Source organism: Panthera uncia (genome assembly GCF_023721935.1).
Source record: "Panthera uncia isolate 11264 chromosome B3 unlocalized genomic scaffold, Puncia_PCG_1.0 HiC_scaffold_1, whole genome shotgun sequence".
In the NCBI taxonomy this organism is placed as follows: domain Eukaryota; kingdom Metazoa; phylum Chordata; class Mammalia; order Carnivora; family Felidae; genus Panthera; species Panthera uncia.
The window spans coordinates 31,424,010-31,446,924 of record NW_026057582.1 but is presented as its reverse complement, the minus strand read 5'-3'; the positions used below and the strand labels follow the sequence as shown (position 1 = coordinate 31,446,924).

General features: G+C 52.3%; 1 protein-coding gene across 1 annotated transcript in view; it reads left to right on the top strand.

Annotated features, from left to right (window-relative positions):
- Window positions 1-2,542: 2,542 nt before the first annotated feature.
- Window positions 2,543-22,915, top strand: part of GALNT16 (polypeptide N-acetylgalactosaminyltransferase 16) — a 40,167-nt gene continuing 19,794 nt past the window's right edge. Inside the window, exons 1-10 of the mRNA XM_049614083.1 lie at window positions 2,543-2,614; window positions 3,067-3,162; window positions 9,857-10,014; window positions 13,734-13,832; window positions 14,757-14,824; window positions 15,535-15,600; window positions 17,695-17,816; window positions 20,093-20,180; window positions 21,944-22,028; window positions 22,326-22,429. Of these exons, the coding sequence (XP_049470040.1) occupies window positions 2,543-2,614; window positions 3,067-3,162; window positions 9,857-10,014; window positions 13,734-13,832; window positions 14,757-14,824; window positions 15,535-15,600; window positions 17,695-17,816; window positions 20,093-20,180; window positions 21,944-22,028; window positions 22,326-22,429 (958 nt within the window). The remainder of the gene's footprint in view (window positions 2,615-3,066; window positions 3,163-9,856; window positions 10,015-13,733; window positions 13,833-14,756; window positions 14,825-15,534; window positions 15,601-17,694; window positions 17,817-20,092; window positions 20,181-21,943; window positions 22,029-22,325; window positions 22,430-22,915) is intronic.

Sequence of the window (22,915 nt, the reverse complement as noted above, 5' to 3'; positions counted from 1 at the left end):
GTTGTATATTGCACCTGGGTAGAATGCTGGGCTGTGGGGGAGGTGCCCATCTAGGCGCACGGTGCTGCTGTGGAGACATGTACTTGCCCCAGCAATGGAGTGCCCCTTAAAGAAAGTCACACGTGCTTTTTGTCCCAGTTCCCCTTCCCCTCCTTTTTCTTTTTGCTTAATTTGATTTTTAAAGTCCGCCTTTGTGTAGAACTACCTTACCATCCAGCAATCACGCTATTAGGTATTTACCCAAAGGATACAAAAATGCAGATTGGAAGGGACGCACGCACCCCCATGTTTATAGCAGCACTACCAACAATAGCCAAGCTACGGAGACGGCCCAAATACTCACTGACTGACGAAATGTGTAAAGAAGATGTAGAATACATGGAATATTACTCAGCCATCAGAAAGAATGAAATCTTGCCATTTGCAACCACTTGGACGGAGCTAGAGTGTACTATGCTAAGCAAAATAAGTCAGTCAGAGAAAGACGAATATCATACGATTTCATCATAGGTGGAATTTAAGAAACAAAACAGATGAACATATAGGAAGAGGGGGGTGGAGAGAAGACAGGGAAACAAACCACAAGAGACTCTTAATGATAGAGAATAAACTGAGGGTTGATGGAGGGAGGTGGGTGGGGGATGGGCTAGATGGAGGATGGGTATGAAAGACGGCACTTGTTGTGCTGAGCACTGGGTGTTGTGTGCAAATGATGAGTCACCGAATTCTACTTCTGAAACCAATAATGCACTGTAGGTCAACTAACTAAAATATAAAAAAATAAATAAAAGTCTGCCTTTATAATGCTCTCTCCTACTGGTGGGTATAACCTAGTTATTTAATTCTATTAATTAGAGTATATATGAAGCACAGGTAATGTACCTCTAAACTTGATCTACAGTGTCAATAATGTACTGTGCCAGTTCACTACTCTAATTTGGTTTTTTGTTCCAAAAAGTGTTGTAAACTGAGGCACCGGCCCATGATCAGGGCCTTGCTGAGTTCTAATGGGTTGGACTTGAACCTGGCCTCGCTTTGAGCCTCAGTGGGTGAGGCAGGAGGCCGTTGACCCTCTTGAAATAGTCATACTGGATGTGTTCTGTGTATTATATGGCCCATTATTGCTTTTATTTTTCTAGTTAATATCTGACAGGTTCAAGTTCAATGGTTTCTGAATATGAAACACCAGAAGTGCAATGGTAACTCACAAACACTGACACATTACACTTGTGTGATCTGCACCATATGTTGGCCAGGAGTGTGTTTGTGGGGGCCCGGGGAGCCCTGAGGTGGCCCTGTCTTGGCCATTTGTTCTGCTCCCTTCCTTCCTCAGTCGCAGAGCTGTGTCGTTTGGGGGCTTGGTATGGTCAAGCAGACAAGAACCTGAACAGGAATCAGCTTTGTCCCCCTTTGCTGTGACAGCTGCTGAAGTTCACTGGGGCCTTGAGGACATGCCTGGCCGGAAAGACTGAGGAGGGCCAGGACTGACCCAAGGAAATTTAGTTATGTGCTGTTTTGGTCTGAGTAACACAAACTCTTACACTTTTCACTTTTTCCATGTCCTTTCTAGCCAAAGCAGAGAAGTGTTTCCATGCCTGTGTCAGGCCAACAGATGACAGCACTGGGCAAGTCCCCATCTGAGCCATGAGCTGATGCTCTGAACCCTGAGCCCAACGGGGAGGCAGCCTCCAGCCTGCACTTGTCAGGGCCTGGTTGTGTTCCGGGCACCAGAGACCAGCTTGTTTGGGAGCTGAGGGACTCAGTACTGGAAGGGGCTGCCAAGCACATCTGCGCCCGGGAGTAGTCTGAAGACACACAGAGAAAGCTTTGTGCTTAGGCTCCGCAGCCAGACAGCCTCAGTTCCAGTCCCAGCCCAGCCACTCAGCAGCTGTGTGACGCTGGCATGTTATTTTATCTCTCTGGGCCTCGGTTTCCACTTCTGTAAAATCAGGATCAGAGGAGCACCCACTCGGCAGGATGACTTGAAGCTGGAAATAAGCACCTAGTATAGCATCCAGCTCATAGTAGGCCCTCAGGGAGCTGTTGGCATCAGCTTATTACTGCAGCGGAGACCTAATCGTTCCTCACTCTGCAGCAGCTGCAACAGACTTGGGGGGGGGGGTGGCTGGGGACAGTAAGTCAGGGTTCTGGGACCCTTCACAGACCCAGGAATGCTCTACTCAAGCCGAGTAAACAGGTAAGCAGCTGGGAACGGAGCTATCCCACCACGCGTCCCTAGCATTGCCCACCCTCAGAGTCCGCAGATGACCTCTGGGCCAAGCAGAGAGTGGGATAGGGGACCCAGGGAGCTTGGTTGGACCTGGAATCTCCCTGAACCTGAACAGAGACCATCTGGGGAATGCACTCCCCTTCTTTCTTGGTGAGACCGCGGGTGCCGTCAAACTGCGCGGTCATCAGCGCCCTTGGAAAAGTCAGGTTGTGACGGGAAATCTAAGTGGAAGCCCAAGGTGGGCTTCCCAGGCGGCCCTTACCCTGTGGTCCTTGGCATGTAATTGAACTAGAGCCTCCAGGGCATGTGGGCATGTGTTTCAAGGTGGTAGTTTCTATAGTAACAGTGAAGGTTCCAGCTGAGTTCCAGTTGGGTCTGCTGATGGTGAAACAGTACAAACGGAGGCCAAAACCCAGACCCATGACGAGGCTCCTTGGAAAGAGGGTCAGGGGGGATGACCTCCAAGTCCCTCCTAGTCCTCCGTCCTGTGATTTCACCAGCCCATGACTAGCGCTGGTTCCGTCCTGCCTCGATATAAAGCGGCGTCTGAGCCTTGCTAGCACCTTGGAACACCTGGAGAGCTTTAAGAACTCCTGATGCCAGGCTCCCACCTCCAGAGTGTCTGATTTAATTGGTCTCGGGTAGGGCCTGGGCATCGGGACTTTTTAAATCTTCTGATTCTTCTGATTCTAATGTGCAGCCAAGATTGACAACGACTGGTAAAAAGGCAGGTGAGCTAATAATAATGAATAATTACAATGTATGTGCCAGAGACTGTGCTAAGCACATTATCTACATCATCTCCTTTAATTCTCACCATAATCCCCATTTTCCAGGTGAAGAAGCAGGCTCAGGAAGTGACTTCCCAAGGCCAGACAGCAGTCAACACTGGCATCCTAGCCCAGAGCCCTCAGATTTCCAAGGCCAGGCTGGTAACCCTTATGTAACTGCCTTCGAGGTCATGTGAAAACGGAAATGGGGACGTGTCTGGAGCAGGCCCCTGAGGGACCCTGAACACCCTAGGCGAGTTTCCCTGTGCCCAGGCTGAGGTCCCCGGCCCTGTGCCACCCCAGCATCTTGTCTGGTTGGATAGGGCCAAGCGGGGGTTGGCTGCTTCCCCAGAACCCAGCGGCTTGGGTTTGCCGGGAGGGAGGCCCTGTGGGACCCGCCTTTTCATTTGGGAGCCTGACACCTTGCACTCAGAGCTGGTGAATCATGTGTTTGGTTTCCCAGCCCTCCTGATGAATGGCAGTCTTTCAACTTAGGACACAGCATCAGATGAGATTTTGTTCCCAGGGGAGTGGGGAGTGGTTGGGAGCACAGTTTGTTCGCCAGGTGTTTTGGGTTTAGAGCAGACTCAGACAAAAAGTCAGGAGCCATCCATAATATAGAACCAGAGGCTTTTTATTTGCAGTTTCCCTGAAATTTAGTGAAAGGCAAGCCCAGCAGGTACCTGTTTTACTGGCAGTAAAAGGAAATTAGACAGCAGTTATTTAAAAGGAGTTTGAGTTGTTCAAATCTTCAATCTAGGGGTACATGTGTGCTTTAAAAGAAAGTTTACAAGGCCTGGGGATTGGGGGTTGAACTGTTTTTTGCTAAAAATGATGTGGAAAATATTTTCCTTTCTTATTTTCAACCTCCCCCATTGCTGTTTGTTTCCTAAATTTAGCAGTCAAGAAGAAGTAAGCAAATCTAGCTGGAAAAAAACCTGAAGCAGGTCAGGCAGGATTCAAAGTTTAATTGAAGTGATGGACTGAAAATAAAACTCTCCAAAATGAGAAATCATTCTTCCCATTTTATAGAGCAGACTCATTATTTCAGCTTAAACAATTTCAGATGTGGTTGACCTTGTTGGACGTGGAAGTGCTGGGTTGGGCACTTCCCAAAAGGACAGACTGGGGAGGAGGCCACCGTCTAAACGTCAGCCAAGAGCTGTTGGAGGAGGCTGGAGGGCTGTGGGAGGCCCAGGAGGCTGTCACTCACCATCTCCCAACCCTCCTTCCTCACCCGGGCAACTCCAGGGGGCTCTTAAGTTATTGTCCAGATGGAACGCCCACCCCCTACCCCAAAGCCTGACCACAGCCCTGCCTGCTGGGGAAGGCTGGGCTTACCCCTCCTGACTCTGGGCTCAAGTCACTCGGCCAGATTCCAGGGACCAGCCTGATGTCTTGGAATGGATGGCTGCCACCAAACTGTGTCATTGCCATTGGTGGCTCATTTTTTGGTTTTGGTTTTTGATTTGTTTCTTACTTTTGGAGAATGATTTTCTATCCATCGAAATGACTGAGGGACTGACATCTCTGGATTTTTGGTTATTAGAGAAGGACAGTCAACTCAAACTAGTTTAAGCACACACACACACACACACACACACACACACACAAAGGGACAGATAGGTAGTAGATAGACAGGTAGGTAGGTAGGTAGGAAGGTAGATAGGCAGATAGATATAGACAGATACCAAAAAAAAACCCCAAACCCAAGATGAATTTGAATCAGATATGACTAGTCCCAGGAACCCCAAACAACATCACTATAGAGCTTTCTTTCTGTCTCTTGGCTCTGATTGTTTCTTCTTGGCTTCCTTCTCCAGACAAAATTTCTTCATGTGGTAGGCAAGAAGACTTTGCCTCCCAAGCTTAGCAGTGATGACGAAAAGAGCTCATCTTTTTATTTTAAACCTGCCTATTGTATGAATGCATGTATGTATGTATGTATGTATGTATTTTAATGTTTATTTATTTGAGAGAAAGAGAGCACACATGCACACGTGCAAGCAAGGGAGGGGCAGAGAAAGAGGGAGAAAAAGAATCCCAAGCAGGCTCCATGCTGCCAGTGCAGAGCCCAGCGTGGGGCTCGATCCCATGAAAGACCATGACCTGAGCCAAAATCAAAAGTCGGACACCCAATCAACTGGACCACCCACCCAGGCACCATAAGAGCTCATCTTACAGAAAGTTCTCAGAATGGGGGCACCTGGGTGGCCAGTCAGTTAAGACTCTGACTCTTGATTTCAGCTTAGGTCACTATCTCACGGTTGGTGAGATGGAGCCCTGCATGCATCTCTGTGCTGACAGTGCAGAACCTGCTGGGGATTCTCTCTCTCTCTTTCTCTCTCTCTCTCTCTCTCTCCCCCTCCCCTGCACTTGCATGTGTGTGTGTGTGTGTGTGTGTGTGTGTACATTTTTTTTCTCTCTAAATAAATAAATAAACTTAAAAAAAAAAGTTCCAGGATGGATTCTGATTGGCCCAGATTGAGTCGAGTGACGATTCCTTCATCCATCCCTGTGTCCGGGAGTGCACTCTCCTGGGCCTTGTGCCCATCCCCGTGGTGGAGATTGAGGTGTTGGTGGGGCAGGAGGACAGTGATTAACAGCTCAGCCAGGAGATAGGAGTGGGAAGGAGATCCCCAAGGCAAGCAGAAACTACCCTGCCACCCACTTTGGTCCATCTCAGCTCCAAGTAATGTGTTAGCCAAGTACATGTGTGTGGGAGGGGGAAGGGGGACGAGTGAGGTCATGACAGCTCATTGCTCATGCATTCATTAGCCATTGATCTTGAAGCCTACCTTCACACAGGCACTGTTCTGGGCTTTGGGGTCCAGCACTAAACAAAACAGATGGCCCCTGCCCTTGTGAAGCTTCTATTCTCGTGGGGAGAAGCCGTCAAGAAGATAAAATAAACAGAATACACACGTAGAGCACCAGATGACACTAAGTGCCATAAGGAAATATAGAACAAGGAGGGAGGTTAGGGGGTGTGAGCGTGGCGCTGAGGTCATAGTGTTACCGGTAGTGGTTGGGGAAGGCTCACCGGAGAAGCAAAGTTTGAGCAGAGCCCTGCAGAAGGGTCAAGGAGGGAGCCATGCAGAGACCTGGAAGAGCCTTCCAGAAGGAACGGAGGGGCTGAGGGGAAGGCTCAAAGAACATGAGGCTAGTGTGACCAGAACAGAGCCCGGGAGGAAGCAACGGCAGAACCCGAGTCCGGTGTTAACTGGGCCCCCACTCACACAGCGTCCTGGGCCACTGCCTGGGGGGAGAGCGAAAGCCACTGGAGGTCACAGGATGCGTCAAGGAATCCCATTTGTTCTCTGTGTTTTTCTCCCCTGTTGATTATACTTGAGACAGGGACAATATTTAGGTATTCATTCCTTTGCTCATTCATTCGTTCCTTTATTCAGCAGACATCCGCTCAGTGCCTACCACGTGCGAGGTGCTGGGAGCCCAAAGGTGGGGAGCTCACCATCTAGTGGAAAGGAAAGAGAAGGAAAGCACGGACATCAGTGTCACGTGATGCAGGAATTGCACAAAGAGCTCCAAGTGCCTTCGTCCCCTCCAGAAAGGGCAGCAGTACGCCTCCCATCCAGAGGCTCCAACTGGCTCCAAGCCCAAGATCTTGGGTCTCTCGGGCTGATCCAGATATAGCTCCTCATAGTCCTGAAGCCTAGAGCCAAAGGATGCATTTACCCCTCGCCAACGTGCTTAGTAAGCAGTGTGGGTGGGAAAACAGGAGAACAGCTACACACTTCCCCTTTAGAAGAGGGGAGAAGGGGAATAGCATTCACTGGTCACCAATCCGTGATGCATGCGCCATCTCTGGACTATTCCAGCTAGGCTTGGGATGGGATGAAGTTCCTTGGCCCATTCTCCAGCTACCCGTGATCTGATTGAGGGTGGGGATATCTCTTCATGGCCATGTCTGGCATGGAGTGGGGAGCAAGGAGGGGTGATCTGGACTCCTAGATTTCTTTTCTGGGGTCCATACTGCTTTTTGTTGATTTCTATCTTCCCAGCCTCTTCCACAGTGTCTGCACGTACTAGACTTTCAGGAAATATTTGTTGATTTAGCACTAGCGGTACGCCCATAGGACACCACTGTGGATGCGCAGGGCAGGGGTCTCAGTCAGGCTGTGGAGCATCAAGGGGAGGGGCACATCGGGGATGACCCCTGGATGTGTTGCCTGGAGGACCAGGGGTTTCGCCCTGCCCCCCTCTGCAAAAGGCAACGCAGGAGAAGCAGCAGCTTTGGTGATCAGTGAGGAATTTGTTTTGAGGTGTTGGGTTAGAGGTACCCATGGGACATTCAAAGGTCTGCAAGTCTCAAGATCAAAGAACAGGGCCACAGGAAATGAGCTGTGGGTGTGGGCGTGTAAACGGGGGGTTAGATACCAGGTAGAAGAGTTCTGGGTGGTGCCTGCCGGGTAAGGCCAGGGAGGCGCTGGATAGAGGAAATTAAAGCCCCGCAGAGGTCACATCCTACCCTTCCTCAGTGTCTCCTCCACTTCGGCTGACTCAGGGCCAACTAATGTTTCAGCTCCCAACCCCAGAGATGCTAGGTCAACGTGAAAGCAAAGCTAAGACCTCTGGGAGGGAGCAGGAACTGTGTTTCCACGGCACCCCTCTTCACAAGGTGGCTCACAAGTGAAGGGTCTAACCATGGAGGACAGTTGGAGGAGCAGAGGCTATGGATCTGCTGAGGCAGCAGCAGGCATTTCTGGACATCTTTGAGGGTGTCTAGCTTAGTTTTGAGGCCCTGAAGGGACTAAGCCCTTTAAGGCAGGAAGGCAGCTGGCTGGGGATGGGGGAAGCACCTCTTCCTTCTGGCACACGGGAGTGCTCAGTGGCGCTCTGCTGAATGAATGGGTGGCTGGATGAAGGAGTGAGTGAAGTCAAGCGTTCTTAAATGAATGAATGATCAGATGGGCCCTGGAACTTGCAGAGGGGTGTCCCAGTGCCTGGTAGATGGGGCACTCTTAATCAATGTTTATTGGGCGATGGGTGAGTGTGGGATGAGGGCTCAGAGGTTTCCTGAGCCCGCAGAGTGGCCAGAAGTCCTAAATAAATAAACACGGTTATTTCCCACAGTTGACTTGCAGGATAATAAAGCGGCATCCTCTCCCTTCGGGAGCTTTCTGCACTTCTTCTTTTATTTTGCCTCAGCCATCAACTGGAGGCTGCTTTCCATTTCTCTGACCTGTGCTGGGAGGGATGCGGGGGGAGGGTGGGGGGGAGGCAGAGTTAGCACCCCACCTTCTCCCAGGTGGGAAGGACCCAGAGGACCTCTTGTGTTCACTCTCAAAGTTGGACATCCTTCTAGCAATCCAAGACTCAAGTCAGAACAGTCTCCCCTGCCCTCTCCCTCCCTCCTTCCGTCTTTCCTGAAATGGATTTCCAGTCCAGGGGGGCTGGGCCACATCTGTCCAGTCCCTGGCATGGCGCCAACTCCAAATACCGCAGTGGCGCAGCTGTGGTCACCATCCTGAGCATGTGTGCGTAGCGTGGGGCTGGGCCCAGTGGATGCGAGGAAACCTCCCTCACTGGCTCTGCCCTTAGGGGGCTCAGGGACTGGCTCCCAGGACAGGATGCAGCTGGAGGCTGGAACCCTACAGGGCGGCAGCTTTGATGGAGATACTCCTGGAGCCTTCTGCACTCCTGTGTCATGAGGCTGGGGGCTAGGCTCCCAGGGGGACACGGAGGCCCCGGGCCACTGTGGATGTGCTCCAGAATCACCCAACACCTCGCTCTCCTCTTCCCCAGGTCCGGCCGCCTTCCAGGGACCATCCCTCTAGAGCTAGACCTGTGACGGGGTCCTCATGCAGAGGGTCTATGTATGGGTGATCCTCACCCACCTTCCTGCTGCCTCTGGGGGCCCACAGCTCCCGCCCAGGCTGCCGGTCAGGCAGAAGGGTTGTAGTTGGGATGCCTCACGGTTGGTGATATTTCAAAACACGCTGGGAAACATCCGGCCAGCAGCTTGGTTCAAATAATGAGATGTCAGTATCCATCTATCTATCCATTCATCTCAGATGTGTCCTTCCCCCAGGTCTTTCGTGGGGGGACTTTGGGACCACAGAGTGGGGTGTGGCTAAGAGGAGAGAGGCTGGGCCATGGCATCTGTCATCCATCACTCCCCAGCTCTTAGCACCTGTGAGCCAGCAGCTCTGACACAGGGCTACTCCAGCAGCACCGCACAAGTCCCCGAGAATATGCATCATTGTCTGCGTTTGCCTTCTAGCAGCTCTGGCACGAGCCTGGAGGGGCCTGATGGTCCTCACAGGTAGTTCTCTGTGCAGCAGCTTGTCCGAGCTCTGGGCGTTTCACCGATTAGGCACTTCCTACATGCCGAGCCGGTGTCAGGCCCAAGTTCATCCATAGGAGGCCGCAGGCTGCTTGACAACCTCCAGCTTGTTTGGTGGTCCCCTCAGGACCCCTCATCTTGGGAGTCGCCTTCTCCAAATCCCACAAAGAGCACTGGTCAAGAGAATGACCTTCAGGGTCAGAACAACCAGTTTGAATCCAGAACCTGTGACTTACTAACACTGACCTTGGGTTTAGGAAAAAAAAAATAGATTTCTTTTTCTTCCTAGAGCAGTTGTAGGTACACAAAATTGAGAAAAAGTACAGAGAGTTCCCGTATGCTCCCTGTACACATGAGGGTACTATTTTTTAACTTCTTGAGCCTCAGTTTCCTTATCTGTACAATGGGGGAAATAACGATCTCCTGCTCACAGAGTTGGGATAAGGCACAAATAAGGCAGTTAGCTCCTGCCTACTAGTAAGTACTTTACACACAGTGGCTGCTTTTTACTCCTGCCCGGGACCTCTCTGATGCTGACCTTTGTCTCAGGTGACAGGAACACCCTCCAGAGGCTTTGATGAGAAGGTGTACCTGGCAGCCAAACAGCTGAAGGCTGGAGAGGACCCTTACAGGCAGCATGCCTTCAACCAGCTAGAAAGTGACAAACTGAGCCCCGACCGGCCCATCCGGGACACCCGCCATTACAGGTATGGCCTCCATTGTGCCAATGGAGAAAGAAACGTGGAGGGAAGGGCCAACACCACTTAGCTTGCTTCCTTTTGGTCACGTGGATTTAAGAAATGAGAAAGATTTTGGGTGCCTGGGTGGCTCAGTCGGTTAAGTGCCCCACCTCAGCTCAGGTCATGATCTCATGGCTCATGAGTTCAAGCCCCACATCAGGCTCTGTGCTGACAGCTCAGGGCCTGGAGCCTGCTTCAGATTCTGTGTCTCCCTCTCTCTCTCCCCCTCCCCCGCTCACACTCTGTGTGTCTCTCTCGCAAAAATAAATACACATTTTAAAAAATTAAAAAAAAAAAAGGAATGTGAAAGATTCCCTCAGACACTCAGGAGACTCAGAAACCCAGTCTAGTTACTGAGACACTCAAACCCTCACCCTCAGTTGTTTCCCTGACTCTTCTGTTTCACTGACCTCCTGAGGGCCTGAGAAGGCCAAGAAAACTCAGCTGGGGCCGGGGAAGCCCTTCAGCACCTCAGTCCAGCGTCCCAGTGAGAGGGACCTGCCTGGGGGCCGCAGGGAGGACTGAGGGGGTGGCCGAGCCTGCTGGTGGTGCCTGAGGTGGAGAGGTGCCACCAACCGTGCCCACACTGTGCAAACAGTGCAGTTCTGTGCACTGCCCCATCGACATCCCTTCCCTCCTCCTCTGCCCGCCCTGCTGCCCCGGCTTCCACAGCAGTGGAAGCATTTCCCAGAAAAGCTTCCCAGCCTTGCTCTTGGTTCTGTCAGTATGGTAGGTGGGAGAGGCCCCAGAGCAGACCAAGGACGCCTTCCATGATGAATCTCACTCTGATTCCACCCTGTGTGAGTGACCGACCTTGGGGAAGTCATCAAGCCCCGCTCCTTGGTTCAGGTCCTTGACGTGTCCTGTCTAGATTATAGTCACCACCTCCAGCGCCCTCTTCCCGCCCTCACCTATGGGAACAGTCTGAGCCCCTCCGCCCGAAGTGCAAGCCACCCCTGCTGACCCCCAGCCTCTGCTCCTTTCCCCCAGCACTTAATGCTCCTGCAGTCTGATACCCTCCTGCCCCTCTCCCTGTCTATGCACACGGGCTGTTTCCTCCACCGGAACCCCCGCCCCCACCACCCGCACCTTCACAACACCCCTCAGTGTCCTCTCCTCCGGGCAAGGCTCCTTGCCGACCCAGGCTGGTTTGGGGGCTTCCTCTGTACTCTGTGCAGACAGGTCAGCAAGGGCCTGTTGGAGCTGACCACTCACGGGCCTGCCGTTTTGAGTGACCATCATGGGCTGGGCTGGACCTAGCTGTGTACCTAGGGCCAGGCTGGTCCTGATTTGAGGGTAGGTGAGGATGACGCGGGCCAACGTTGCTTTTCCTTCTGAAGCGGCTGCTCCACAGCACAAAAGGTGTATGAAGTAAGGGTGCAGAAGGGGACAGGCTTCTAGCACCTTCCTTGTCGGTCATGGAGAGGCGCCTGAAATCCAGTGGGCTTGCAGCCTGTCAGAGTGAGATGGATGTTGAGTTGGGGGGCGGGGCCCAAACTGTCCTCGCTGTCCTGGAATCCCAGTGCTGCCAGCCTCCAGAAACTCACGCTGCCAAATAGAACAATAATCCTGCTACTTGGGGAGACCCCCACCCAGTTCCAGGGGCCAGCTCAGGTCTCAGAAGCTCTTTCTTGGTCCTGGTGCAGAGTCTACCTGCACTGTGGGGTCTACGAGGCCATGTCCACACGGCTCCACTTGGAGACCTTCCTTGGCAGCCCTGGCCATGGCCAACCTAGACCCCAAGGCCTAGAGGTTCTGCAGACCCGAATCTCTGAACTGACCCAGGGTTAGCCTGGATCACCTCTGTCCTCCCTCCCACCAAGCCCCCAACCCCCACCTTCTCAGGTGTTCACTGAAGAACTTAAAGGAGGAGTTCCTCTTGGGACGACGCGTGTTTTAAAATGAGACTCTTCAAATCCAAGGCAGGGGTGGGTTGGTGAGGTCAGCCTCCCCTCCTGCCCCAGGGCTGCTGCCCGCCCTCCCAGAAGCCCAAGGTAGATTGGGTGTGTGTGCATATGAGTGCACGCGTGTGTAGGGGGAGCAGCCAAGGTGCTGGCTTTCGCGCACTGGGGTGAGCCACGCTCTTCTCCTGGCCCTCCAGACTGCAGCTCCTGCTGGACTCCAAACTGTCAGGCTAGTTCTTAGCCCAGCCTGGATCTCCCTCAAGGGGAGCAGAGAGACCAGGCAGGGCAGACCTACTAGCATCACAAAGAAAACCCCACCAGCCCCAAACTCAAAACATAGGCATGGAACAAACCTCTTCAGAGGCTCTTGGCTCCTGGGAGCCAGATTAATCCCCATCCTCATAGTTATAAATCCCAGAGAAATGCAGAGTGGAGAGGGTTGGAGGGGGCGGGTGGGGAGGGGGTCAAGTTCACCCCCCCAGATGGGGTATGGGGAGGTTCGCCACTTTCAGGTGAAGAATGGGCATCACTATCCAGGGTCTCTGCTTCCTGGGCACAGGATAGTTAGGGTTCACAGTGAGAGACCTGGCCCCCTAGAGGTCAGTGCCGGGGGGCTGAGCTGGGCACCCCGGAGGTGGCTACTTCTTCCAACACTCCCCAGCTCAGCAGGCCAAGCCCACCCCCAACCCCAAATCCACATGCCTCTGGGAGGATGCACTTGGAAAGTCTGGCTTCTCAGGGGGGCAGGGGTGAGTCTCCCTACCCCTCCACCCCTCTTACTCCCCGCATTGCTTCTGAAGGAGAATTATTTTAAAGCCTCACAGGATTCCTCCCAGGGGGGTCCCAGGCTGGTGGAACTCCTGCCTGCCTGACCCAGTCCGCTCCGGCAGGGCAGGAAATGGGCCTGGGAATTCGACTATAAGCTGCTGTCAGTGGAATGAATGCTGGAATAAAAAAACAGTCACTGCCGAAATAGTCAGAGAGCAATTGTAATAAAGAAGAAGATTGCCATGAAAACCAACTGCCTTCCCACCGGCCCCAGGAACACGAAGAAAAGCATTCGCAGTAGCAACAGGGATGAAGGCTGGCAGGAATGGATTGTTTTAATTCCTTTTCCTGAGGAGGGGGAAGCCAATGCCTAAAAATGTGGGAGAAGGCGAGCCCAGAGCTGTGCGGGGAGGGAGCGGGGTGGCAGGAGCTGCTTGTGGTGTCTTCTCAGAGGCTTCTGTTTGCTCCAGAGGTCCAGGGCTTGGGAGGAGGGAGGCTGCTCCCCTGCCGGGTGTCACCGGCCTGCTGTCAGTATTGGGCAGTAAGTAGCGGGAGTCACATGCGGGCAGAATGGGGGTGATTCCTCTCCAGATCCTACAAATGTCATGAGCCAGGAGAAAGAAGTGACAGGTTCCAGGTACAAAACAGAGGCTGTTCCCTCCTGTCCCCCATGTCTCTGTCTCTATCGGGCGGGGAGTTCTGTCTGCTGGCCCCAGGCTGGGGCCCGGAACGGTGCCTGCACATGGTGGGCCAGAGCCCTCCTAAACGCGTCACTCCTAGGTCTTTGGCAAAGGTGACTGGGCCTGGGAAGGTGCCCCAACCTGTGGCTCCAGGGTGGGCTGTGTGGGCACGGAGGGGCACACTGTGGAGGGGCAGGCTCGCACCCTGGTTTTGGCTGGCCTTCCCGATCCCACAGTGGTATTCCAGGGGGCAGCAGGCTGGACAGAGAGAAGCCTCAAGCCTGCCCTGAGGAGGCTCTCACAGTGCCCTCTGACCTCTGTGCTCCATTCTCAGTTGCCCCTCTGTGGCCTACTCCACCGACCTGCCAGCCACCAGCGTCATCATCACCTTCCACAATGAGGCCCGCTCCACCCTCCTGCGCACAGTGAAGAGGTAAGCCACCCCTTGGGACACTCATCTCAGTAGTGCTGCTCCCCGAGGCCTCAGGGAGCGCTGCCAAGCCCCTGGCAGGGGGGCACGGGGGCAGGGGGGCACACTGGGACAAGGTGCTGGGCCAGGCAGCATGAAGACCGCGGCCACTGGGAGGGGGAGTCCACTCCTTCTGAGAGGCTGGGGCTGGGAGACCCTGGAAATCCAACTGATATTGGGATGCACAAACATAATGTCAGGTCCCCAGGACAAGGGCAAAAATTCTAGGGTCAGGGGCCGAGGGAGGCAGGAATGGACATGAAGCCTCAGGTGGATGGGTGGCAGGCCAGTAGGTGGTGTCAACGATTCAGAGGGAGGTGCCCCTCTGTCCTCCTAAACTTGGTCCTGTGGTCCAGTACAACTCCTACTTACCCCATTTCTTTAATGAGAACAGGATGTGGAAAGGAATGCCCAGTGGTATTCCAGGGATTAAGGAAGCATGGGTTTCTTTTACCAGGGAGTGGAGGAAGAAGGACGGTGGGAAGGAAAGCGGGAAAGGGCTTCCCTGGGAACACCCCTGCTAACCCATCGGGCCAGGAGACTCGTTAGCCTTCTAGGCAGGCGGTTTGGGGTCCAGCTGTGTATTGCCCCCGGGCAGGGCTTGTTAAGCCTAAGCAGCCAGGGCAGCTACAGGTCCTGTCTACACTGGAGCAGTTACCATCACCTGTCCGGCACAGGTCCCCGCAGGTGCAGGGGCGGCCGGGTCTCCGGAAAAGCCCGGAGAACACATTGTTCCTCAGCCGCTGCTCAGGGCCCAGGAGGTTTGCAAGCAGCTGCCGGTGGCCAGTGTGCTGGCCCTTGAGCTGGGTGGTGGGGGAGCTCTGTGGCAAAGAGAGGTAAATGGAAGGTGGCCCCTGAATCCAGGATCCTCTGTCCCCATCCTTCTAGTGTCCTGAACCGAACTCCAGCCGGCCTGATCCAGGAGATCATTTTAGTGGATGACTTCAGCTCAGATCGTAAGTTTCCACTTTCTGTTTTTCGCATCCCTCCAAACCCTCCTTCCCCCAGAATGTGGAGGCCAACTCTCCGGAGGTCATTCTGGACCTCACAGGCAGACCTCTGCCCCCGACCAGATCTTCAGTCTTTTATGGGTGCCCTCCCTGACTCTGCTCCCAGGTGCCAAAGGAGGGGAAAGAGTGGTGTTTTGTTTTGTTCTGTATTTATTTATTTTTTATTTATTTAAGTCATCTCTACACCCAAAGTGGGGCTCCAACTCACCACCCCGAGAGGAAGAGTCCACGCTCTTCCAACTGAGCCAGCCAGGCATCCCAGAGTGGTGGTGTTTTTGGATGGGACACCCCAGAGATGACCTTTTTAACAACTGAAACAACACCAGTAGACTCCTTTGTTATTACAACATCCATATGCTGAGGATTGTCCCTTCAGTGTGGCTATGCTGGTGTTGGCCTCGCGCCCTACTAGTGCTCTCTGGCGCCCCCTGGGGGCAATCCCATTAGTACAGGCATTCCTCCGTCTGGCCTGGGAGTGGGGCACAGGGCAATCCTTTGGCCATTAGAGATGACCGTGCTCCTGCGTACCTCCCCAACCCCAGCCCCTTCCCTGGGCTCGCCATGGGACACCTTCTGGGCAGTTCCAGGGGCTACCGAACCCGTTAGGGCCTGATGCCCCTGTCTGAATGAGCTTGCTTCCTTCTCCTCACCTTCAGCTGAAGACTGTCTGCTCCTGACCAGGATCCCCAAGGTCAAGTGCCTACGCAACGATCGGCGGGAAGGTAAGTTCTTGAACCCGAGGTGTCACCGCAGACCTGTTTTGGCCTAGACCTCCGCCCCTCCCCACTCCCTTTTGGAGCAATGTCACGGTAAGCCAGCACGCGCCTGCCGCATTCCGGGTGGCCAGGAGCAAGGTCTGTGGAAAGACGCTTCTTTCCACAGCCACGGCATGACTGTAGGCGAGTTGCTCTACTTCTGGCTGCCTCGGTTGTCTCTTCTGAGAAATGGAGTCAATAATTGTACCCTTTCTGCCTTGCATGGCTACTGTAAGGATTAAATGGGATAGGCCATGTGGAAATGCTTTGAGAAAATCAAAGGGCACTATCAAGCAGATGTAACCTCATTTCCAATCAAGAAGAGTTTTGGAGCATCGTCCACAGCACAGGATTGTACATGGCACTCTAGGAGGCACTTTATACTTCTTCTGAAGTATAAAATGTGGTCCCTGCCCTTGGAGAGCTTATTGTAAGGCCAAGGAGTCCAAATCTACCGCAGGGACAGGCTGGCCATGATTATGTGGGGGTAGAATGGAGACCGCAGGACAGGGGAGGGACTGGGGAGTGGGCCTTGACTGGGTGAGGACGTTGTGAGACAGGGGAGCCGGAACGGGCAGGGGAGTCCGTCCAGGCTCGAGGACACTGCAGGCACTGACATTGGTCTGGCACAGGTACACATGGGATACTAACAGCCCTTTTCCTGAGTCCTCCCCGTAGCAGACAACCACATTGCCTGCTTGCGTTCTCACGTTCACTCCACATAACAGCACATAAGAAAATGGGGCTTAAGGAGGTTTAGGAATGCGCCCAGGGTAATGGGTAGAGGAGCCAGAATTCCAACCTGGAGGAGGGACCCCACTCTTAACCTCCCTTACCTCCTCCCTGCCAGGGAGAATCTGGGCCTGGTCAGCAGGGGAAGTGGTGGGGTGAGGATAGATGGCAGAGGACCTTGGAAGCCAGAGAAAGGCATTTGGACTTGATAAGGCAGGTAGGAGGGAGCCACTAAAGGTTAGAGAGAGAGAGAGGTGAGAGGTGTGATTAAGAAAGAACTGTGAGACTAAGGAGACCTTCTAACTGGCGAGGAAGAGGCCAGAGAGAGACTTCTAGCAAGCACAGGGCTGTAGGTACCTTTAGGCCTAGGAATATATTGTTTCCTGAGGGATTTGCCCAACACAGGTGTCAACTTTTGATGAAGCGCTTTCTAGCTTCCTGTGGGATGGAAGGAAGGGACAGATGGATATTTGCACATATTATGGATAATCAGATGGACAGGGGCAGAGTACAGGGCAGAGGTGTGGCCAGGGAAACCCCTCCAATCGGAGCTCTTAGAGCAAGGCCCTTCCGTCTTCACAGCTCACAGGGCACCAGTGGCTGCTCTGTCGGCAGGACCAGCCGGGCCCTTTCTCTCCTGACCAGGTCAGTCCCCAGCCCTGGCCAGGGAGCTGCCAGAAGCAAGGCCACTCTCTGACAGTTGGTGAACCATTGGCAAGACTGTCGGGGGCGGGATAGAAGCAGAGCAGAATCTAGCATGTGTAGGCATCCCAGGCACCAAGCACTCTTCCAGACGGGCAGGGATCAATCTCTCTGAAACTTCTAGATAAGACAACCAAGGCTCAGGGAGGTTAAATAACATGCTTAAGGTGAATGAAGGGGCTGCCATACCAACTCCAGCCTGTCTTAGTCTAGAAGATTCTAGCCATGTCACACATGATGGTGCAACCGAAGGGGACTGCCCTGAGGTCCCCGGGGTTAGGTGGGGAAAAAGGGTTTTGGTTTCTGGTTTTTCTTTGGATACTCAAACGCACTTCATTGCACTTGGCATTTACTGAACTGACTGTATCAGTGTGTTCCCAGAGTCCCGAACAGTGTCTGAGACATCGAGGGTGCTCAGAGAATGACCTTGAGTAGCGATGGTTGACAGGTAGATGAGAGAAAGGAGAGTGAGGAAGGAAATAAACAAATACAAAGTAAACCTCAATCACAGTAACTCAGAGGAAGCCTTGACCCCTGAAGGGTGCAGAGCCCTGAGACTTTTGAGGGACGGGGGGAAAGCAAATCGGCCCAGTCCCAGTTACCAATCCCTGTCCATTCCCATTGCAGGGCTGATCCGGTCCCGAGTCCGTGGGGCAGATGTGGCCACAGCTGCTGTCCTCACCTTTCTGGACAGCCACTGTGAAGTGAATACCGAGTGGCTACAGCCTATGCTGCAACGGGTAAAGGAGGTGAGTCTGTCTGTCCCTACAGGATCTCTGTCCCTTGGGATGTGCCCACCATGTTCTTGGCATGAGGGCGTGTGAATAGTCTTTGAAGTTGGACAGGCAGAGTAGGGGCCTAAAGGGTCTGCCCCCTCCGGAGTGACTCCATGTTATGGAGCTTTCTCCTCTGAAAATGGGGGTAATTGTAATATTTGTCTCACGAGGTTGTTGTGAGAATTCATTTGGATGAGAGCTTGGGTGAGCTATAAAGCTCTTATTCCTAATGGTGTTGTTTTCCTCCTGGGGGAGGTGGGTCCTGTGCTGGGGCAGGGGGTATTTTCGGGTCAAGGCTGGGAAGCCTGAGAAGGAAGGAGAGGGGGGATGGTGTCCTCAAGGAGAGATGAGGGCAGGGAGCCCTTACTACATGCCAGTTTTATGCTAGAAGGGCAAAGGTAGGAGAAATGGAGGATAGGATGAGGTGATTACAGATCAACCATAAAAAGACCACCCAACTTAAAAATGGGCAAAAGATTTGAATGGACATTTCTTCAAGGCAGATACAAATGGCCAACAAGCACATGAAAAGATGCTAAAAAGAAAAGAAAAGAAAAAAGAAAAGAAAAGATGCTTAACATTAAGCCTTGAGGGAAATGCAAGTCAAAACCCCAGTCAGATACCACTTGATACGTACAGGATGGCTGTAACCAAAGGATGGACAGTAACAAGTGCTGACGAGGATGTGGAGAAGTAGGAGCCTTTTCACTCATTGCTGGTGAGGACATAGAATGGTGCAGCCACTTTGGAAAACAGTCTGGCAGTTCCTCAAAAGTTTAAACATGGAGTTACCACGTGACCCTTGCAGCTGCTGGGTGTATACCCAAGAGAAATGAAAACATACTCCACACAAAAACTTGTACAGGAGTGTTCAGAGCAGTATTATTCAGAGTAGCCAAACTGTGGAAACAGCCCAAAGTCTGCCAAGTGATGAATGGGCAAACAAATGTGAGGCAGCCATACAATAGGATATTAGCCATAAAAAAGAATGAAGTCCTGATACATGCCACAATAAGGATAAAAACATTTCCCTAAGTGAGGGAAGCAGGTCACAAAAGGCCACGTATTATACGATTCCACTGATACGAAGTGTCTAGAATGAAACAAAGCCACAGAAATAGAAAGGAGATTAGCGGTTGTCAGGGCGGGGAGAGGCGGTTGGGAAGAGACCGCTAACAGGTACAGGGGCTCTTGTCGGGGTGATGAAAATGTTCTGGAATTAGATAGGGGCGGTGGGTACACAATGTTGTGAATATACTATAAGCCACCAAATTGTATACTTTAAAATGGTGAATTTTATCACATGTCAATTATGGCTAATAAAATTGTTATAAAAATGGGAATTAGATCTCAGGACAAAAAGGTCTTTAAAAAGGAGATGGCGAGGCCCCCGCAGGGCTCTGTGAGAAACCATGAGTGGTCTCCCTTGCTCCGCCGTCTCCCAGGCTCTTGTGGTCCTGAGATAGGATGTGAACTGAGGGGCAGAGCTGGGTTCCAAGTTGCGGACAAGAGGATTTTGAGGGTCCGCGCAGAATGCGTGGAGAGAAGAGGCTCTGTTCTGTGTCTCTCCACGGAGGGAGGGAGAAGAGAAGGCTGATGGCAGTTGATAGTTTTGCACAGGGTATATGACATGATCCACCAACACCATTACCCCCCACCAAAAAAAAAAAACTTGGATAAAATTAACATTACCCACCAATGGAGGTGGATTTGTGTCTTGGGGGATGAAGGGTTCCTCGAAGTGGATGTGGCATAAGAGAGTGACACCCAGGTTGCACAAGGACCGCGGAGTCCCTGCCCTCAAGCTGCTGGTGGTCCGATTGGGAAGACTCAACGCAAACGTGTACAAAGGTGGATGACAGTTAATAGAACCACAGTTCAAACCAGCAACAGAAGAGCCACGTCAGTGGCTCAGTGCCCCAGGAATTGTCTGGACTGTAATTGTGAGAACAGCTCAACAGAGGAAGAAATCCCCAGCCTGCAGCAATCAGGCAGGGCTTCACTGAGGAGGTGAGATCCCAGCAGGGCTCAACCTGGTGTGAGAAGAAGAGGCTGGGAGAGCACTGTGCCCAGGGAACCCAGGTGGGACCTTCCGGGAGCCTGGATGTGGTGCTGCAGGACAGGCTTCCAGGAACCTGACATGTCCTGCAGGAAGGGCTGGGTGCCCCACGCCTTGAAGAGCAGGCGGCTGGGCCTTTCTTCGCCTTCGTGAGTCCCTGGCCTCACGCCATCTCTCGTTCCTCGCCTAGGACCACACCCGCGTGGTGAGCCCCATCATTGATGTCATCAGTCTGGACAATTTTGCCTACCTCGCTGCGTCTGCGGATCTTCGCGGAGGTGGGTCTGGCCTCCTGGGGGGAGGGGCCACAGGCTTGAAAGAGGCAGGTGAGGGCAACCTAAAGCCCTGGGTTTGGTGCTCTTCCTCCTGGTGTGCAGGAGCGTCTCACTCCACCCCCTTACCTCCAGAACATGGAAAGGGATAGTGTAGAGCCCCGAGGTTGGGGACAAAGCCCTCTGGCACAGTCAGTGATAGCTCCAAGCTAGTCTTTTGTCTTTCTCTCCCTGCAAACACTGACACATCCTTCCCCAATGCTGCCAGCCCCGGGACCATGGCCACAGGTCCTGGCAGAAGTCATGATTACGACAGTGTCTTGGGGGGTGGGAGGGGAGTCCTCAACCTTGCATGACTTCTAATACGTATAGCTGGAGGTGGTGTGGACACAGGCTGTCTGATACGGTAGCTATTAGCTCCATTTGGCTATTGAGCTCTTCAAATGTGGCCAGTTTGAATTGAGATGTGCTGTAAGTGTAAAATACACACCAAGTTTCAAAGTCTTAGTACGAAAGAATGTAAAACATCTCCTCACGGGGCGCCTGGGTGGCTCAGCCCATTAAATGACTGATCCAACGCCGGCCCAGGTCATGATCTCATGGTTCATGGGTTCGAGCCCCACATCGGGCTCTGTGCTGACAGCTTGGAGCCTGGAGCCTGCTTCAGATTCTGTCTCCCTCATTCTCTGCCCCTCCTCTGCTTGCTGTCTGTCTGTCTGTCTCTCTCTCTCTCTCAAAAATAAATAAACATGAAAAAAATTGTTTTAGTATCTCCTCAGTGATTTTGTGTATTGATTACATCTTGAAATGAAAACGTTGGATATATTGCACTAAATATATTATGCAAATCAATTTCATATGTTCTTACTTTTGAATATGGCTACTAGAAAAATTTCAATTACGTATGTGGCTTGCATTTCTGGCTTGCATCTTATTTCCTTTGGACAGCTCTGGTCTAGACTTCAGAGCGGTGCTGTTCAATAGAATAGCCATATTTGGCTACCTAAACTTAAATTAATTAAAATTAGGTAAAATTCAAATTTAATTCCTAAGTTGCACTAGCCACATTTCCAGAGCTCGGTAACCACATGTGGCGACTGCTTACCATATTAAACAGTGCAGATACAGAACATGACCATCATTGCAGAAAGTTCTATCGGACAGGAGGCACTAGACAATCTGTTGCTAGGAGCTAGTGGGCAGAGTGGTTTTCCTATTTGGGGCCCAGAGTTCCAAAAAATGGATACAGCAGTTCCTAAGATCTTGGGAGGTGAGTGGAAGTCTGAAGGGAGCCAGGCATTTCTCCTTTAGGAAAATCACCTCAGGGCCTTTGCATTTGCTGTTCCCCCAGCTAGAATTCCCTTTCCCCAGATATCTCTCCATGAATCAGTCCTTCGTTCAGGTCAAATGTGACCTCATTAGGGAGTCTTTCCTGACTACCCTTACTAGAATAGCATGGATACCTTTCTTTTTTTTTTTTTTTTTTTTTTTTTTTTTTACTTTTCTTTTTAGCACTTTTCCCCTTCGACTAGCAGATTATGCTTTTATTGATTTATCTTTATAGTCTCTGTCTTTCCTAGTAGATTGAAACTCAATGAGGACAGGGGCCTGTCTCATTCTGAGTGAAGGAACGACTGCATGAATTGCCCAAGGCCCTCTATGAGCTGGGCTCTGATCAAGGGAGACACCAAGGGCTGGTAGAGCGAGGGAGCAGCCACCGCCAGTGGGCTCTGCCCAGAGCTCTGTCCTCACCCTGCTCTGTCCCTTAGGATTTGACTGGAGCCTGCATTTCAAGTGGGAGCAGATCCCTCTTGAGCAGAAGATTGCCAGGACCGACCCCACCAAGCCCATAAGGTCAGTGCAGCTTTGGGCTCTGCAGAGACCCCATCCTTCCCTGGGTTGAGGGCCTGGGAGGCTGCTGGGGGGCCGTTTAGTTGCTGGTGCTCCTGCGGGTGCACGACCTAAGTGCTGACTCGGTTCCGGGTCCCAGGGACAGAGAGGACAGAAGCCAGGGAGCTGGCCAGATATCCTGCCCCTGTGACTCTGCAAGCAGGTGATTGCGGGGCAAATGGCCCGGGGTTCTGGAACCATCTAGAAGGGCTCCCAGCTTCTCCAGCTCATGCATTGCCTCTCTCCTCTCCTTGCTCCTAGGACGCCCGTCATAGCTGGGGGAATCTTCGTGATCGACAAGTCCTGGTTTAACCATTTGGGAAAGTATGATGCCCAGATGGACATCTGGGGGGGAGAGAATTTTGGTAAGTTGGAAGATAACAATAGCAATAATAACAATAGATAACCCGCTCGAGCACTTTCTATGCCCAAGGCCCTGTTCTAAACATGTATTAATGTGTTTCATCCTCACCACCTCACAACAATCTGAGGTAAGTACTATTTTATCTCCATTTTACTGATAAAGAAACTGAGAGAGAGGTTAAGTAATTTGTCCAGAGCCACACAGCTAGCAGCCAGAGAGATTTAGGTGGTCAGGGGGAGACTGTGGCCGCATGGCTAGACGTGTGTGAAAGAACATACAGACTTGTAGCCTGGACTGCAGCTTAAACATACGGCAGCTTCTCTTCCAGAAGAGCCGGGCGGGGGCAGAGTGGACTTTGGTGGTCAAATGTAAGTAATGGGGTCAGATGGCCTGGGTACAAATACTGGCCCTACTACCTGCGAGCTGTTTGGCCCTGGACAAGTTAAAGCCTCCCTAAGTCTGTTTCCTCAAGAGGCCGGTATGAATA